Raw genomic sequence first — 18,484 nt, forward strand, 5'->3', positions numbered from 1 at the left:
GATGGCTATTAAATTTCACTATTATTTCAATGTTTGCACTCTCTTTAAAAGCATTACACAACTTTCGCCGGAGGATATTTCAATATTTGTTTTTCATCTATATTTGAATTAGCAATCACTTGAACCAGCATACCAGGTGTAATTCATTTTTTGATGTAAATTTAACAGTTTGTTACCATCTTGAATTATTTTCAGGGTTCACTTAAGGTGCCTGCTTCTCGCGAGCCACACTTTTTCTATCCACGATTTTGATTGGTCGAGAGCTGAACAATACCGCCTGTCAAAACCAATAAAAGCACTCGAGACAGCTGAAGGATCCGTAAATCACACGAGCGACTGCATACGAAACCAAGCGATATCGCTTTAAGATTAGATTTCTAGTTTTATTACGATACAGGACGTGGCTGTACAGTGGTTGAAGGTACATCGAAGGTACAGCAACGGATACTAGAAATAATGAAGAGAAAATAAACTTGTATGCGGATCTTATTAACAAGGTGGAAAAGGACAATATACAAATTCTTGTGGCTAAATTTAAAATAACTAAAGCGGGTGACACATCATTGGATAAAATCGTAATAGAAGTGCGTAACAAAATTGAACTTTTTCATTTCACTCACGAGAGTTAACAACAATAAACAACCGTAAATGTCAGCAATATTTATAATTTAGTTGTCGGAGACATTGTGTGTGTTTTTTTTCTGAATGACACAAGGCTGTGAAGTATTTTAATAGGCGCGTATGGACTTTAGAACAAAACGTCGGATTTGTTGACATTTGTGCAAATTGGACTTTAAACGTTTATTGAATCAAAATCTGTAATCGGATATCGATTTTGATCGAAGACATTCGTGGAAGTTGTGCAGTTTCTCTCCATTCTTATTAAGCCTCTTAAGGACAAATCGAAACATGTTGGACATCATGTTCTCAATGAAGCAGGGAGGAGTGTGGTTGATGTTCGGAGTGCTTCTAATGCACGTGACGCTGTCATCTCAGTGCGACCAGTGTGATTGTAACATCAGGTGAGTGAAATCAAAGATATACTAGTTAAAGGGACTCGAAGATTTGATATTGGTAACATTACGTTCTTCTAACTTGGCCAATAATTTATTTTTTATCTTACCTGCTTTTGTAAACAGACACCAAACACCAACTGTAAGCTACCATTCATTTAAGCGAAATTTTGCATTTGTTATCCTAAAAAAATATATTTTTCAATCACGTTACTAAAATCGAGCAGTTTATGCAGCAAATTTCGAAATCTATTTATATTTGAGGTCTTTTTTGAACGTGATGAATATGATGTTTTATCATTATAACAAGCATATTGTTCCCATTCCGCACGAAATAAACTTATTTTAAAGTCTGACACTATCAAACGTGAACGAGTTCCTCATTATATTAGCTACACAAGAAGATCAGCTGAAAATGATACTGAGAAATCTAAGTATACACGTAAATATTCTTGATATATTTAACTTGACGATGTCAGAAGTAGCTGGACTTGAACGAAACTTGTACAACATACCTCTGAAAATATATGCTATTAAGACCAAGTATGCCGTTCGTAAAGCTCGTTATGTACACAATAATTAGGTAAATAATAGTTGATACGGTCATATATCATTTTATTACACATATTATATTCATAAACTGAAAACATATGCCAATCTAGAGAAACAGATTATTCGTTTATTATTTGTTATGATGCATGTTTAGTTCCTTTAAAAACAACAACACTATTTTAGCTCCAAGTCGTTGATGAAACCTGTGACAAATAAAAATCCTACACCCAGATAAAACAAAACAATAACACCCAGTTTAAAACGCATAAAGCAATGAATTCAGTGTCTAAAAGCTGTTCACTTGATGTTTACGGCATCAAACCGCTTCAAAAACCCTGTTTTTCGTTACCTTACAATTTTCAAATCAAGGTAAATGACCCGAAAGTATAAATCACACTTCAATTTGACACTTTTCATTATTTTACTATTATACTCAATGGCTAATTCAGTTAAGGATCCAAAATCGTTCAAATTTGCACAAAAAGTCGAGATAATGAGTAATAAATTTACGCGAAAATTCTTCAATAATGAGATTCTAATGGCTTTATCGACAACGAAGTTTACTTTTTTTTTCGCCTTACATAAACCTTGAATTTGACAAACAATTTGAAACGCATAAACATATTTTTTTTAATTGCTCTGTTTCTTAATGTATAACAATCATTATATAAATTTACATTTCGTGATATGATAATTTAGATAGTTTAATACTTAGTAGACGTCTGGTTAAAGATATTGTCGTCTGCACACGCTAGCGCGTGCAGATAATTTATCTGCATCAAACGGCACGATCTGCACGTGACATTAGGTCATGTGACCGTAATCTACATCACGTGACATATATTCATCGCCGCGGTGACCTTTTCTCCGAAACCTATCTCCTTGAGTTGCAGCCATGAATGAGTTTATGATAAAGCGATAAATTTACGTGTGCATTTTATGATAAACATCCTCAGATTTGCATTTCGTTTGATTGCTGAAATTGTGTACTAGATGTGAAAAAGTTCGGTTTTAAAATTCCTTTTTATCTGCCGTTCAAATTCAGCCATTATTTGTTTGCAAATGGACTTCAAACACATTCAAATGTTTGCTCAAGATTGTATGAGCATGTATAATGTTTACACTGATGGGGGTACAAAACTCCACCGCCGTATATCTGTCAAATACGTCTGCCCTATATGTTTTTACACTTGACTGATAGGCCACGCCAGGTGACATAAACTTTATTTATTGTTTGAAACAAATTGTTGTCACTCAAATATCACGCTAATCAGCAGTTGATACATAGGATTTACAAATGCCCTATTCTTTAAATGTTTTCGCAAACGTAAACATAGAGGATTCAGACAATTTTTGTTTACGTTTTATTTTTTACTGGCAACTGCATGGCATGTTGTTTAATTTTTGGGCTAGGATGCGTAAAGGCTAGTTTTGACACCTCTCTGTAAGCTATAAAGCTTTGGACTGGCTACACCATATGAACAATCTAAATGGTTTTGTTATGAACGTGAACCATGACTTTTGGACCGATTGTTTAGAAGTATATTAAAGTTAACAACGTTGTTAAGGTCATCGTTGTTAACTTTCCAATCTTTATTGCTCTGAATCTTGAAATGGACACATTTGTGACCTGCAGTATTTCTAACAACGTTCATGACATATTTTTCAGATGTACGAGTTTAATCTAAATATATGAGCATGCTACACAATAGCTCAATCACCTTTCAAAGCTAACAACGATGCGGTTAACAACGTTGTTAACTTAAACGAATCTGTGAACACTCAGCCTTTTATATATTATACTGTTATGCTAAATTGGTTAGTACCAATAGTGATATGACTCTGAGTAAAAATAAACAGGCGGCAATCACGTTGGTATACGATTAGTAACGTTTAATTGTTTGTTTGTGTTTTCTGTTTCACAACAAGTGAGAAGTATGACCCATAACCAATGATGTAGCGATACAATAATCCCACTATATCAAACAAAAACAAAAAAATAAGAAAGGGAGAACATGGACTTTTTCCTTTGGCATTTAACTATAGTTAAGCACTGAAGTAAAGAACGAATTTACGTTTACAAAGTCGAGTATCTGGTTGAGTGATATATAAAATATGTCCATGGCCTGGACCACCAAATAGAACGGTAAATTCTCATTAATTAAACTGGTTAATGCATTATATGCGAACATGTTTATCCGAGAAAATAAAGAAGTTTGTAGAATCGAAAGGTTTTTGGGGTTGATTGTTTAGGAATGTCTCGGTTGAAGGTTGTTGTTTAAGTAGTTCACATGGAGAAGGGGAACTTGTGTGTTACGGAGGCGTCGGAGGGGGTACGGAAGGGTTGCTTGTCGGTGATTTAATTTTCGAACTCATATTGTGCTACAAGCCTTATTAACGACCAAACCTATATATTATATTGTAAAGAAACTATATATACAGACGAATCCCGTTGGCTCGAACTCGCTTGGTTCGAATTTCTAGTTGGCTCGAACTAGAGGTAAAGGACCGATTTCTTTATACTGAAGGTAAACAATCCCGCTTGGCTCGAATTTTCCGAGGCTCGATGTATTTTCGCCGGTCCCTGGGAGTTCGAGCCAACGAGGTTTGACTGAAAAGCGTAAAAAAATCCCTGTACAAGTATCTCTTATATAATACCGTAAAAGGTTGAATCAAGTGCAGTTCTTTCTCGTTATGCAATGCATGTCATTACATCTATAGACAAATTGACAATGGCAATAAATACTTAGACCACCATAATTGGACAAAAACCTACGTAGATAAAGAAGAATATTATCGGAGAAATCCATTCAGACATCTGTAAGAGTTCATTGAAACATCTAAACCTCCAATTAAACACAAAATGGCGACATCTCCTGGTTATAAATGCAATGAAAAGATTCATTAAACTAGGTGTATTGAAAACCGTACTGGATGTTGTTTTCGCAATTAGGTGTAAAAATTGCAATAAAACCCTTAAATGGGTAAATTTGAAAACCTGTAATTTCAGACAGACATTCTATATCATTACGAAGCGTCATAGGAAAGCAGTTAACGAAACCATATATATGCGACAATATCACTTAACCGATGTTTATCAATCTTCCATAAGCATCCATTTGGTATGTTTTTTAAAAAGTAATATATGCATACTACCCTACTTCAAATTTTATCTGATCCAAAATGTAAATTGTAATAGGTGTAATTTCCTTTTGCATTAAAACGACACCTTGATTTATACAGGGCCTATTACGTAATGGCTATGTTTTTATGACTTTCTTTACTCGCGAGTGTTAATATATGTTTTAAGTTTTCAAATGTGAAATTAATAATCTGTGAAATTTTACCCATTTATAACCATATGCAAATCGTAGTATAATTTATTCATAAAAGCGGCTTGAAGCGTGCAACACTTATGATGTCGGCCGTCGGATCCAGAACTTCTTTATTTTGCAAGCCTGGACCGCCTACTAATTTAGAATATATTAATTCAGAACGTTTTTTATATTTAACACTGCACGCGTACAGAATTAATGGGATCTTCCTCATCAATCAAAATGTCACCGATTTATCTCCTTAGTTCCATTTTCCATTTTAATGAAGACACGAAAATAAATCACCATGCAAAATGTATTTTATTTCTGAATACATACAATTCATTATATCCTTTAGCTCATCCGGCGACAGTTTAAGCTTAAAAATCTACCAAAAAGTAGCTAAATGTATTCATTCTATTGAATTGAAATGGTATCTTGGCAATTCAGTCTCTAAAATTCCCATTTGTACTTAATTTGGGTAAAAGAAAACAACCACACACCCTTAAGACATCATAGATTGGTATCAGTATCACTTTGGTACCATATAATTAGCCTTAACTCAAACCACCAGCCTGGAATCATTTATTTCATTTAAAATCCCTCTTCTAATGTTACCAGTCGATATATTTCAAGTGCAAAGTACCCGTGCAAAATGAGCGCGCTGTCACGCTTACGAGCTTCTAAATTTTCCACGTTGCATGATTTTCATTCGAGATAAGGGGTAAACAAAATTGACATTAACTGAAAGATCCCCATCTTACAGTTTATTTCCCGAATACTTTCTAATCGCTAGAGTCCTAAATGTAATTAAAAAGGTACGAAGCATTTCGAGAGCTTCCAAATCACTTCCTACAAGTTCCACATTTCCCGCCAAAAAGCTAGGGTGCAGACAAAAGTCTGTTAATTAGTTTGGTAGCTCAAGATGCGCTGTTTCGACCTCCTTTTATTAATGACCCATCACAATCAACAATGAAATCAAAGTAAATTCCATTGCTGTTCCTTATGTAAAAGACAGAAACAGTCTCATTATTTGGTATCTGGTTTACTAAAAAATGCCAATAGAGCAAATTTTCTACAAAATAAAAATACCTGATAAACTGATATACAAGTAAAACAGTTGAACAGGTTGTATTCAAGCTGCACTCTCACAAATTGAACGTTTGACAACTTTTTTATTTTTTGTCTTGAAACGAGCCAATTTTTTCCGAAAATCCATGGAAACCGGTTATACAAGGCTGCTGACAAAAATAATAGATCGCAGATTTTAATATTTAAGGTCAAAAAATGATATTTTATGCATTTTTTCTAAACCGTTAGTAACGGTTTAAGCCATAAACATTATTTTTCGAACGGAAATATGAAAATCTGCGATCTGATTTTTGTCAGCAATCTTATATCATTGGTTTGCAGATATTTACGCAAAAGAATGCTCTTTCCAAGACAAAAAATAAATGTAAAAATTGTATATCTGTGAGAGTGCAGCTTTAATATATTTTTAAGAATTAAAATCATGTTAACGGCGAGCTTATGTTGTTTAAGATGCGAGCATCGAAAAAATCTTGATCGATAGCATTTCTACAGTCTCGAACGAAAGCTGATTTAGATCAGGGACTGTTGACATTATATTATTAGATATAAAGATATAATAAAACCCTATACAAGGAGCAATCTTCTTCCTCCGGGATTATGTTTCATTTATTATTTGAAAATAAATCATTGTTATTTGAAGAGGGGACTATTAAAACTACATTTATTAAGAAACTATACATAAGACAAGGCGAATCATATTTAATATTATTTATCTGCAAATGGTGACTAAGTTATGAGCCTTTGACGACATGTTTGATGGGATTTTAATTAAATACTGAGAAGTGCCTAAGCTATGAAGAGGGGTGTGCCAAAAAATATGCAACATAAAGTTCTAATAAATCGTGCAGTGACTCAGGTGTGCACGTGCAGGAAAAAAACCTTTGTGCACTTGGTTGAATGAAGTGTTTGCAGAAATCTCAGATTTGTCTATAAAATACCGGGATTTTTTTCGGTTCGTCATTTCTAGAGGAAAAAATCAATCGCAATGTAGCGACACATTTTGGAATTTAAGAAGTATGTGTGCTTCTTAATGCCCTTTGCATGTACATTTTAGAACAGCATTAGTTACATTGCACAAACACTAGTTTTTGGACACCCCTCTTATTTCGAAAAAGTACTAAAAGCGCCCATCCTTTAGATGTCCAAATAAAGAAATTAATTCATTCCGCCATATACGAAATATAATACTGAAAACACGCAATTTAATGTATCCTAAAATATAATTTAATGCGACTTGCAGTTACATCTTCGCATCTTTGCATGTGCTTAGTAGAGGCACGTTGGCGGAGCGTGCATACTTTTGCGCAATAATCAGTTTATCTTCACCTTCAATTTCTTACAATCTGGAAACTGAAAACCACTGAGCGCCCATGCAAAGATGCAATTTTTACAAAGTTTGCATGTTTTATCTACACTGTGCAGGCCGCAATGACAAACTCGTTACGTTGTATATTTCAAAGTTTGTTTTTTATGCTCATTAACTGTAGATTTCCCAGTGCACGGGCGGTATTCACTTTTAAAAGGAACATTTTTGTGACATGAAAATCCTGTTCAGATAAACGAAAGCTAAGCTTGTTGTTTTGTATGTTTTTCACTGATATAAATATTTGTTCATACGCCTCTTAAGTGGCTCTGCCTTCGGTCTTTTACAAGAGATTGATTGAGAGTTTAGTTTCTTAAAACACTTCGACAAACCTTTTTACAATACGGCCGTCTGACGGAGCACTGTCAAAACATTGTTTTCGAAACAGGTTTGTCGAAGTGTTTGATAAAACTAATCACCTTATGAAACTTCGGTAATTAAACGTAGACGGGGCTCTTTAACTGATATAAATATTTGTTCACAAAATACCGCTGATTTTTCACGATTTCCAAAAAGAATACCCAGCTGCGTTATATCAATTAATAGTGCATCTCCCAGACGACCCCTCTTGACCTATAGACAAACAAAATGCATCTTGACGCAGATATTTCTGAGGTTGAATAATTTATAGCCGTCTGCTCTCAGCAATTAGAGGTTAACTGCCTGGATAAGGGATAAGCATTTAACATTTATGTCGCTTCAAGAGGCTGCTAATAAAAGCAATAATCGAACACTTGAATGCAATATTCATGAATGAATCACTATTGAATGTCTACCACTAGCTGATCCAGTGGGGCGGGGGAGCAACCGGCACTCGCCCCCCCCCCCCCCTTAAATGCCAAAGTTTACCTTTTATTTCAATAAAGGAGAAAAAGGGCAAAGAAATACGCCCCAAATGCACCATTCCGGGCAAGATATTGTTACAATTTTCTTAAGGGAGTATCCCCCTGTCAACACTTAATAATTTTGGTTCTGAGGGAGGGGCGCAAGTCAAAAATGTTACGCCCCTCTAACATCAAATCCTGGACTGCCCCTGTCTAAAAGTTACGCCCCTCTAACATCAAATCCTGGATTCGCCCCTGTCTAAAAGTTACGCCCCTCTAATACCAAATCCTGGAGCCGCCCCTGTCTACGAAGTCTTAGAAGACAAAGAAACCATTCAAGATAACGAAAGAATGGGATTCAGATGTTGATAAGTGGATTACCGAATTTTCTTTTAAAAATACAAAGAAGTAATTCAAAACAACGACACTATGGGATACAGATGTTGATTACAAAATTTCTTTCAATTATACAAAGCAGTATTTCAGCTAAGGACAGTAAAGGATTCTGGACATACTTCAGTCTCTTGAGACTTGAGTAAACGAAATAAAGGGTTGTTTATCGGGATTGAAAGCAATACAATTTCCTTAAAAGTTTCAAAATTCTTGAAAACTAGAATGTTTCACAAATTATACCACATCAAAAGGATACGGCTTAGCTTGATCCGGTTATAAGGGACTTAAGATGGATCAGACTGTGATCACGAATTTCTATTTCTAAAAGCTATTCCAACACATACATTTGCCTGCAACAGCTTGTTAAAAATAGAATATACAACTTAAAATTCATTCTGTATTGCAGCTGTTTATTACACAACAGCGTGCAGGAAGCCGTCAATTGAATGTTCTGTGGCCCACCTTAACTTCAACCCTTCTATAACTGTGTCAATCGTAACAACTCGGCCATCTCCGGCAAGCTTCGTGATAGTCTGTTGGATAATGACCGAGATGGTCCGATTGATTTTGTGTGCACTTGAGTGATGCACTCAACATGCGGCGCACCTTTGCGATCTTGTCTGAAAATCCTTTTAAATAAAGCAGTTGAAAAGAGGTTGGGACGAACCGTCATTAAGAGGGCAAGAACGAATACATAATCAACATTGGAATCGATTTTTATAAGGCTTAAGTCTGTATCCAAGTGAATTTATTCGATATTGCAATTGGATTTGCATGTTCTCTTTCAAATTTTATATGTTGTAGTAAAGTTTGCATGCACTAGATCAAGTTTTTTGCAAGAATAACATGCAGAGCCGTTAAGGGCCGTATTTTTGAATACGCTGCAATCTTTCTATGTGAATAAGTATTACCTTGCCTAATTCTATGTACGTAGCTATTGGCACGAAACTTGCCAGGCAACGGTTGCACTGGTGTGGTATTCAATATGCAACTTTAGTCGATCTTATGGCCATACATCATTGACTCCGTTTGCTGTATAGGTCTGTTATTTTTATGACGCAATCCGATTAGTTACACCATTCTTAAAACCTATTAAGATCAATATTGAATACGAACCCTGGGCTCGTGGCTATAGACGCTCAGGTACAACTAAGTGGACGGCCTTTGACATTTGACATGACAAAACTGCAAATCAGTTTTAAGATCCAGCTGGTTGGTTACATAAAATTACGACAGGCGTTTCATGTTTACATTACTGTATCTCTTGCTAGATAAAACATTCACCAGGTTACGCAACTATTAAAGAGACGTTCGCGCGTATTTTGTTGGCAACGCTTTTTCAAGAATATGTTTATCCGGAGTTTTTATCTGTTTGAGCACAGACCAAACAAAAAATGACACATATTTATTTGATCCGAAGTTCGAATATCCAAACCAAAATTCATCCAATTTTCAATAGTTTTGCAAAAAAAATTCTGCAAAATAGTAGTATTTTCAGTCATAATTTTCAATAAATAGTATTCAAAAACAAAACAAACCTAATACTCTCTCTTTAAACTTCTAATGACGACTTACCATAGTTCACATAAAATATAATTACAATAAAAATCAACGAAAGTGATATCTGACTCAGTCTTCAGTAAATGGCGGTACTTATCACTCATAGTTGTGGATGAAAAGGGCTAAGCCGGAGACCCCAAAGGGGGCTTTTGTTCCATTAATGCAGTACCACTCTGGTTGTAAAGGTTTCATGGATAAAAGGTATGCCGATAACTATGGTGCTCAAGTGTTGTGTATTGCACCTCTGAATTCCTTAAGAAATACTTTTGTACGCAGTTAAACTTGCCTGCGTGTGGTCAATGCTGTAAAAGGCTTTGGAATTTGGATGGAGCGTTGGAATATGGTTTGAAAAACTGATAATTGATATATTTTACCGATCTGACTATGGACGAAACCACAGCGGCGTGGCATACGTTTTGTTCTCAAGCCTTGATCCTGTTTTCTTCAAGGATTCTATACTCTTTAACGAAGGCGTCATAATAACAATTATGTGTTTAGTGATCCCATTTTATTTTTGGATGATTCAGAATATTTAAACTATATCAAACACAAATTAATCTGTGGCCTTGAAATATTGCCAAAATAGGTACAGTCAGACCTCGTTATGATGAACTCTATAATCTCGATGTTCTGATTATGTCGAACGCTTTTTCGGTTTAGTTATACATTTTGTGTTCCGGTTATATCGAATATATGTTATCTCAAAGTATTTCACTAGGTCACAACGAATTCGACATAGCGAGTTTTGTCTGTACGTTTAGATCCGATTTCAGTTAAAATTATAACACAAATACAAACCGTCATAACTTTATCAGCATTGCACTTATTAGACGTATTTGTAATCAGCAAACGATATCGTTCCAAATAATACCAACACTATATGGGGCCACACTTAACATTACGGCTAGTGACCCGATGAAGTGACACGCTTATTTGTATATCGGTGGTCCATCTTAGGCCAAATAAGTGTGTGGTTAATTGTGTGGTTAGGGTTGCATCTTGTCCAAAGACTGGTAGGGTAGAAGTTTTTTTATTAGGCTTTAAAACGTTTGTTATTGCCATCATTGGGTGATGGCGTGAAAGTAATCTTCAGTATATCGTATACAGCCTCATATAAAACACACATTTTTTAACGAAAAAGGTCTATAGAAAATGTATGGTTGGCGCCGTATTTTGTAGGTAGGGACGGGTAACCCGAACCAGATTTATTTTTTAGGCCTTGGTCATAACGTCAACTGACTATAGAAACGGTAGGGTCGGCGCATATTTCTTAGGTAGGGTCGGGTAACCCGAACCAGAAGCATTTCATTAATAATCCTAGGGGCAATTTCAAACCTAGGATGTAAGGCAGTGCAGTAATACTGATAATCTTTCAGTAATCTCTTCTAGGGTCCCCCTTGATGACATGGGCCCCAGATACCTTAAACTTTGGTTAAATTTCAAGGGCTCCCCTAAACTAAACACTATAACGTGTATTTAGTTTGTAAACTTTCTTTTTTAATTCCGATTTCTAAAAAATGTATGAATACTTGTGTTTTTTTTTCAATGTTCAGCCACATGGGTCTGTGACCTTCTGGTTAATTAATGTTCTGTTCTGTAACCTACAGTACAAGACACTCTTTGTTGTTATTACTATATAATCAGTTCTCTAATATTGGACCATTTTATGGCATTATGATTAAGATTTAAGAATTTATGAACGATACTTTTAAAAATACATCATTATTTTCGTTATGACTCTAAGAGTGCACATATTTACCTTCGAAACTTGCAAGATTGACATTTTGATATAAAAGTTTTCTATAAATCAGTTCATCACAATGAATATTTGTAATTATCGAAATTCCTCAAACCATTTTTATGATTAATAAATACCGTGATTCGTAGTCATTACAATAAAATGCATGAACACATTTAATACTTATATTTTATAATCACCAAATTCTTACATGCTATGCTGTCATTAATATCATTATCGTATACATTCTTTTGAAAAAGAAAACCCCGGATACGTAACAGTACATGCATTATAAAGAAAATATATTTAACAGTGCATTAACATTTCTCCGCAGGACTTTTTTATAATAGCAAAATCCGTTTCGTCAAAAACTGCATAAAATTATCAAAAGAAAACGTGTATAAATGATACTTATTTCGCTTCAACGTTTTTGTAATAAATTGCCCCGCCACACGACCGATTTATAATCATTCAAGGTATTCTTCAGACCGTTTTGATATATACATTTCTTTTATCTAGTGGGTTTTCAAGCATTTGAATAATGAAACCACTTTTACAGTGAAATTAGGGCTTCAAGTCCGCCGTCAGTATTATACATTTTAAGTAGATGTCTACTTAAAATCTTGTCTGATTAGATATCCATAACGCCTTTACAGACAGGTGCTGGTAAATTGACAGTCTATTTTTCCCGTCCTTTTTAATGGGCGGAAAATACTAAAAGGCCTTTGCAGTTGACTTTTTCAATTTGCAACACTAGAACCCACCTGTCTTTGCGGTTATTACGAAACAATCATGTTCTTGTTAGTGATAGCTTTTACAAGTGAAACCCTAGATTGTTATTTGTCTCGTATATTATTCTATAATATAAAACAGAAACCATGTGTACGTGCATGATTAATATCGGACCAGAATTTATGACTAAGTAATTCATTTCCCAGTTATTTGCACTTGTGCGCTAGATATAACAGTACAGTGAAGTGCCATACGTCGCAAAACAGTTAGAAAGACATTTCAAGTCTCAATTGAATATGAAAAACAGTTAGACAAAAACAACACATGAATTAAACTACAAAACCCAGCAAAACAACAACTGAATGATATGTTGTATAAATGTTTGCAATTCTTCTGTACTAATGCCAATGTTATATGTCTACGGTTGGAGCAGGTCGCCCGAAGTCCGCCCCAATACAAAACCACTAGCGGATCCAGGGAGGGAGTGGGCGCACCCGGAAATTGTTTAAACTTGTTAACATTTTCTTGGAGGAGTACCCCCAACCACCCCTGCCAAGACTTTAAACCAACTAAATTTCGGTTATAAGGGAGTGGTGCAAGTCAAAAGGTTACGCCCCCTAAGTTACGTCCCTCTAACGTCGAATCCTGGAACCGCCCCTGAAAAACCTTCTTTCGAACGACATTCATGTGTTGCAAACATGTTACTTGGCTGCTCAATGATTGAAGGACACGAATCTCACAAAATGACACTATGTATTTTGTTTAACTTGACTGTTTTCATACAATATCTGTGTTTTATTCTTTCAGTGGCGGAGATGACGTAAAAGGTGTCCACGTGGCACAGCTCACGTGTCAAAGCGGATCAGTCACGTGGTACAATCCAACGAGCGCTTTACGACTCGAGGTCAAACCTCAAAAGATGCGCTCATTCACTGCGTGCATGATCATCGATTCCGATGACGTCATGTTAAAGATGTCGCGCGAAAATGACATCACAGTGAACACCAGGTCGCCAACGGAGCGGACCAGACACGTATTAAATGATCACAACTTGAAAGAGGTCTACACAGGGACGGGGCGCAGCCAAGAGATTTGCCTGACTTCAAAAGGGCCTCTGAGTTTATATTTAGAAGCGGAAGAATCCGCTGTGCTAGGCTCTCGAAAGGTGGTAATTCAGTATGACATATCTGAATACCGAACCGATCAACAGGATACTTCAATAGAAGGTAAGAAGCAAACAATGGACAATTCATTTTTCATTTCATAACGTCACGGAGCATGAACCATTTAAATGATGATTTAATTGTTGGGCTTCTATAGTTCATCCACGGCAACCTATATGATATCATATTGGTAATGATACGCTGGAGCGCCGAGTTTGAAATATTTAGATTATGCCATAATTGTATTTACATATTTTCACTGGCATAATGTCCTCTAATACTCTGACACATTGTAATAGATATGATAGTGTATTGTCTACAGTCCCTTGGCTCGAACTCCCACGGACCGGCGAAAACAATTCTCGAGCCTCAGGAAATTCGAGCCAAGCGGGAATGTTTTTATTCAGTAGAAAACAAATCGTTGCTTTATATCCAGTTCGAGCTAACGAGGAAATCGAACCAACCGAGTTCGAGCCAACGGGGATCGACTGTACATATCATATATTGGGTTAGCATACACGTACATGCATGTACAAGGCACCAATTATGACAAAACCAATTATTCGTGATATGATATGCCATGGTTAAGGTCATGAGCCTCCCTTACCTTGTCAAGTTGGACCTCAATCATGGCGTCTGTCAGTAACACAGGATAAAACGGTTAAGATGTGTTTATAACTGCTTTAACAATTGACCTTAAGTAACCTGACAAGTTGTATAAACATTTCTTCCGTTATTTCAGAGTGTCGCCCGTGCAGTCCGGAAGAGCTTCTTACTGCCTACTGCTCCAGCGATTTTGGTACGTCACAATTTAATAACTATGATGACGTCGCCATTTTCCTCAATAATCAGTTAATTAAAAAAATAAGAATGCATAACTTAAGCAAGTGTGAGGTTGATGCGAAAATACATGGCCGTTTGTAATAAAATCAATAAAATTCAATCGATCTAAAAGAGCCATTTCAAGGATAGCGATATATACGAAGTTAATTTTATCGACGTTTAGTTTTAACGTTGACGCCAGGGTGTTAAAATCTGCATGAGTTGTAACAGCCCACATGTTTTGAACACCTCATAAATTAACAATGTGGAATTGTTATTGTTATAAAATAACGTATAAAAATGTCAATTTGCCATAATGAACACGTGAAAGGTGACCTAACATCAGTGTTCAGTACATATAGTTCAAAGGTTCTGCTTTTTAGAGTAATTCATCCTTGTGGAATGCTAATTCTAGTGGTTTCTAAGTTTTTTTGCTCATTTGGTTTAAGTAAAACGACAATAAAGTCGTTGATTTAAATACACCTTCCATAAGAAACTTGCTATTAGAGTGGTGTTCATTATATACAAGTGTAAAAATTAGTGTAATCACTCCTCTTAAGACATTCTTGCTTAATGGATACGCATTTTGATGTCACCTTCTTGTGTTTTATGGAGAATTAACCAGAGTTTGCTTTTATTGTAATGTGCTTTTAGCGTTAGGTAATTATTATGCATAGCGAATATGCTGAGTTTCAATTGTGTCGTACAAACATTGCAAAAACAGCCAAGTAGAGTCTGCCCATGATTATAAAAGAATGTGTCAGAAAATTGCATAAAACACCTAAAATCTGAAACCATTTTTATCACCAATAAATGCTAAGACACATCCTAGTCGCATTTTTGACATGATATCTGGTCTCTTTATCATTTGTTCTCACGCGATTGTGTAACTTCTATGAGATGTTTTATTTCATTTTCGAGTTCCGTACATATCTTGAACATTACGTACCCATGATTTATCTGAAAAGACATCTTGTCACGCAGACATACATATTAAAAGCCGCATTCGCGTGGCTGACGCTAAGTATGAGGGATGCTGGACATGATTCCTATGTTTTAATTAAAATCTCATACTGAAATAGGATGAAGCATCTCGTTTTCATTTTTTAGGACAAAAAAAACTTCATACTTTAAGAACAGTTTGACATAGCGAAGTGAATGACACTAGCAAAGGATACTTTTCATAATGTCTAATTGAAAGATACAATGGCATAACTTATTGGCTGGTATTCCATTACCTTTAAGATCTAAGCGACCTTTTATAAGTCCTTTTATACAATTTATCTCTAAAAATAGGTCACCACCCTTGTAACAACCCTTTATTCAAATCCGAGGCTTTATTTTAACCTATATTATTTAACCTACTATTATTTTTACTAATTGTTCATTTACTTATCAAGTTTTAGTATTTCTTTTTTTGTATTTTTCAGTCGTTGTCGGAAAGATGAACAATGTTGAACATTTTGACCAGAAAACGCGTATTGGCGTCGCTGTTACCCAGATCGTGCGTCAGATTGGTTCCCACTTCACACGCATGCGCAGAGACACATTGGAACTCCAGGGAACCGTTACCACGCACCGGAAGTGCGGTGTTGTCAAAGGCGACGGAATGTTCCTCCTGACCGGAAGAGAAAGACTGGGTGAATTGCGTTTGGGATGCGCACCTTACCTCGATGAATGGGAGTCTATCGTCAGCGCCGCGGAACGTGATGGGAAGTTGCAGTGTATCCGAGAATGAACGCAACCGGAACCTCTGCCGTCCATGACGGCTTCGGTACCGGTAATCTACCTCATGTGAAAGTTTCACTGCAACCTTAGCCCAGGTGACCTAAGTCACGTCTCGCTAGCGATGTTACGTCATGGCGCTGTGGAACCAAGAGATGGGTCCGCGGGCACTAACAGGCGGCGCGGTGATATACGTCATAATGTGAATATGACGTCATGACAAATGGTGCAATTTTAATGGTAGGTTTTATTCGTCTGAAGTTTGTTCTATTCGAAATTGCCCGATTTTATGGATGAATCCTGCAATTTCTAAAGACCGCACTGAAATTTCGTAAGACCCATTGTGGGGATAAATATTGCAATTTAAAATTCTTAAGGCACCAAACCTTTATTCATCATCTATACAACTATAAGCCCATTTTTTGGAGGGTGATCATATGTTTGTCTGTCGGAACAATGCCGATTCAACTCCTTCACTCACGACTTGTCTTTTTCAGAATTTGTGGACCAGTGATGTGGACGCAAGCCTTGGAGTTCAGCAGCATTCAAACCCTTTGGCCCAAGCAACCTTGCTGAAGGAGATGAGGTGTGTATTACTTGATTTAAATCCAGTTTACATTAAAACATGAGTGGATTACTTAATGTCCCTTATTTGAGTTTTAGTTCATTATAACAACGGGATTCAAAAGGTTCAGCCGGCGGAAGTGAAAAAAACCTAGGGCCATACTTTTTTACACCTCAAAATTTTGATAGTATATACGATATAGAAAATGTTTTACTTCTAAGTGTCACTTATTTTCATAGCGTTGTGTTTTCATTTCAGGTCACTATGGTTACAATTCGGATCACAACGGACGATACTCGGACGTCACCGACATGCTCGCCAGACAATCGTAACAACTCGGACATCTTCGACAGACTCGGTTTATTTCGTGGAAATAGCGGAGCGTGATTCGATTGGCTCGTTAGATTGTCGCCGTGTTTCGAGTGTTCCGAAGAATGACGTTGGAAATCCAGTGCAGGGCATACCTATACCAGATTGTATAGAGTTTCCATGAAGTGATAAAATTAACATACTTAATCGTACTTCACAGAGACCATTAACGTTCAAGTGAAATGCCATACTCATATCCATATTTACAAGACTGTTTTTCTTCTGAAAGCATGTTTATTTATATATTAAAAATAAATTTGAACTTGCATAAGCTGCGTTGTTTATTTTTTGTCTAACACAAAAAAGACATTACAAGTTCAGAAATTAATAGCTGTATATGAAATGACTATTATGTCTTTACATCTATGGAATAATAACCAATAACACACACACATGTATATTTGACTGATAAAACTTATTACTAAATAATGCATTTATGGAAAACATTATTAACTGATAACAAGATTGTAACCGTTTATTTAACAACTGAAAACGCAAACATATTTAATGATTGGTGAATGCTAAAAGCTTTACTGTGATCTAGTATAGTTTCATAAGGTAGAAAGACGGCGTTTTATGCACATTTCTCTCAAATTGTACTCGGTAGCATTCATAAGAAACCATTGAGTTTGACATTTATTCATCCTTTTTGGAATATTAATACAAAAGTTTTAATTGTGGTAAATCTGATTTGGAAGTAAGACTGCATCTTTAAACGAATTTAGACGAAAAGTATGATTTGGGGATTATAATTTACCAAAATTTATATCTATGAATGTATGTCACATTCTGATGTTTTGTATGTTTTCTTTATCTACTCATTTATCACCGTCTTTGCAACCGAATACTTAATTTTCCTTCGAGGTATAATGTTGGGTATGACATAAATAAAACAGCTGTTTATATTTGCATGAATTTCTTATTTACCTAGCCAATATGAATAATGTATGTTTTGAGCACTGAATCTGTAATCGTCTTTCATACAATACATTCGAATAAAACTGTACTTAAAACTGATGTTAAGTCGGATTACTTTTGTAAGTAAAATGCACTTGTCATGAATATATTTCAATGCTTTATTACAAATCTACTCTTATATACAAAAATTACATTGTGAATTCAAAAGAAATGTCAACTGAATTTACCGCAAACGCATTGAAATTAGTAGTTGAAGAAGTTACACATCGTCTGAATCGGGTGTATGGTAAGCAGTCAGTGATGCGATCAAGGTAAAGCCTTAACCAAATAATCTAAATAAT

At 35.8% G+C, this 18,484-nt stretch overlaps 1 protein-coding gene across 1 annotated transcript; it reads left to right on the plus strand.

Annotated features, from left to right (window-relative positions):
* Window positions 1-339: 339 nt before the first annotated feature.
* On the plus strand, window positions 340-17,496 carry LOC128243539 (meteorin-like protein). The gene is made up of 6 exons (XM_052961370.1): window positions 340-1,022; window positions 13,389-13,807; window positions 14,487-14,543; window positions 15,997-16,531; window positions 16,789-16,877; window positions 17,115-17,496. The coding sequence occupies exons 1-4, from the start codon at window positions 910-912 to the stop codon at window positions 16,302-16,304; spliced, it is 897 nt and encodes a 298-aa protein (XP_052817330.1). The 5' UTR covers window positions 340-909; the 3' UTR covers window positions 16,305-16,531; window positions 16,789-16,877; window positions 17,115-17,496.
* Window positions 17,497-18,484: the final 988 nt, after the last annotated feature.

Source organism: Mya arenaria, chromosome 2 (assembly GCF_026914265.1).
Source record: "Mya arenaria isolate MELC-2E11 chromosome 2, ASM2691426v1".
Lineage (NCBI taxonomy): Eukaryota > Metazoa > Mollusca > Bivalvia > Myida > Myidae > Mya > Mya arenaria.

What these genes read in the sequence shown, in the direction of transcription:
- LOC128243539 (XM_052961370.1), top strand. Translation starts at nt 910, where the DNA reads ATGTTGGACATCATGTTCTCAATGAAGCAGGGAGGAGTGTGGTTGATG. An exon ending in CAGTGTGATTGTAACATCAG is followed by an intron (nt 1,023 to 13,388) that starts GTGAGTGAAATC and finishes TTATTCTTTCAG; the next exon opens with TGGCGGAGATGACGTAAAAG. An exon ending in ACAGGATACTTCAATAGAAG is followed by an intron (nt 13,808 to 14,486) that starts GTAAGAAGCAAA and finishes CCGTTATTTCAG; the next exon opens with AGTGTCGCCCGTGCAGTCCG.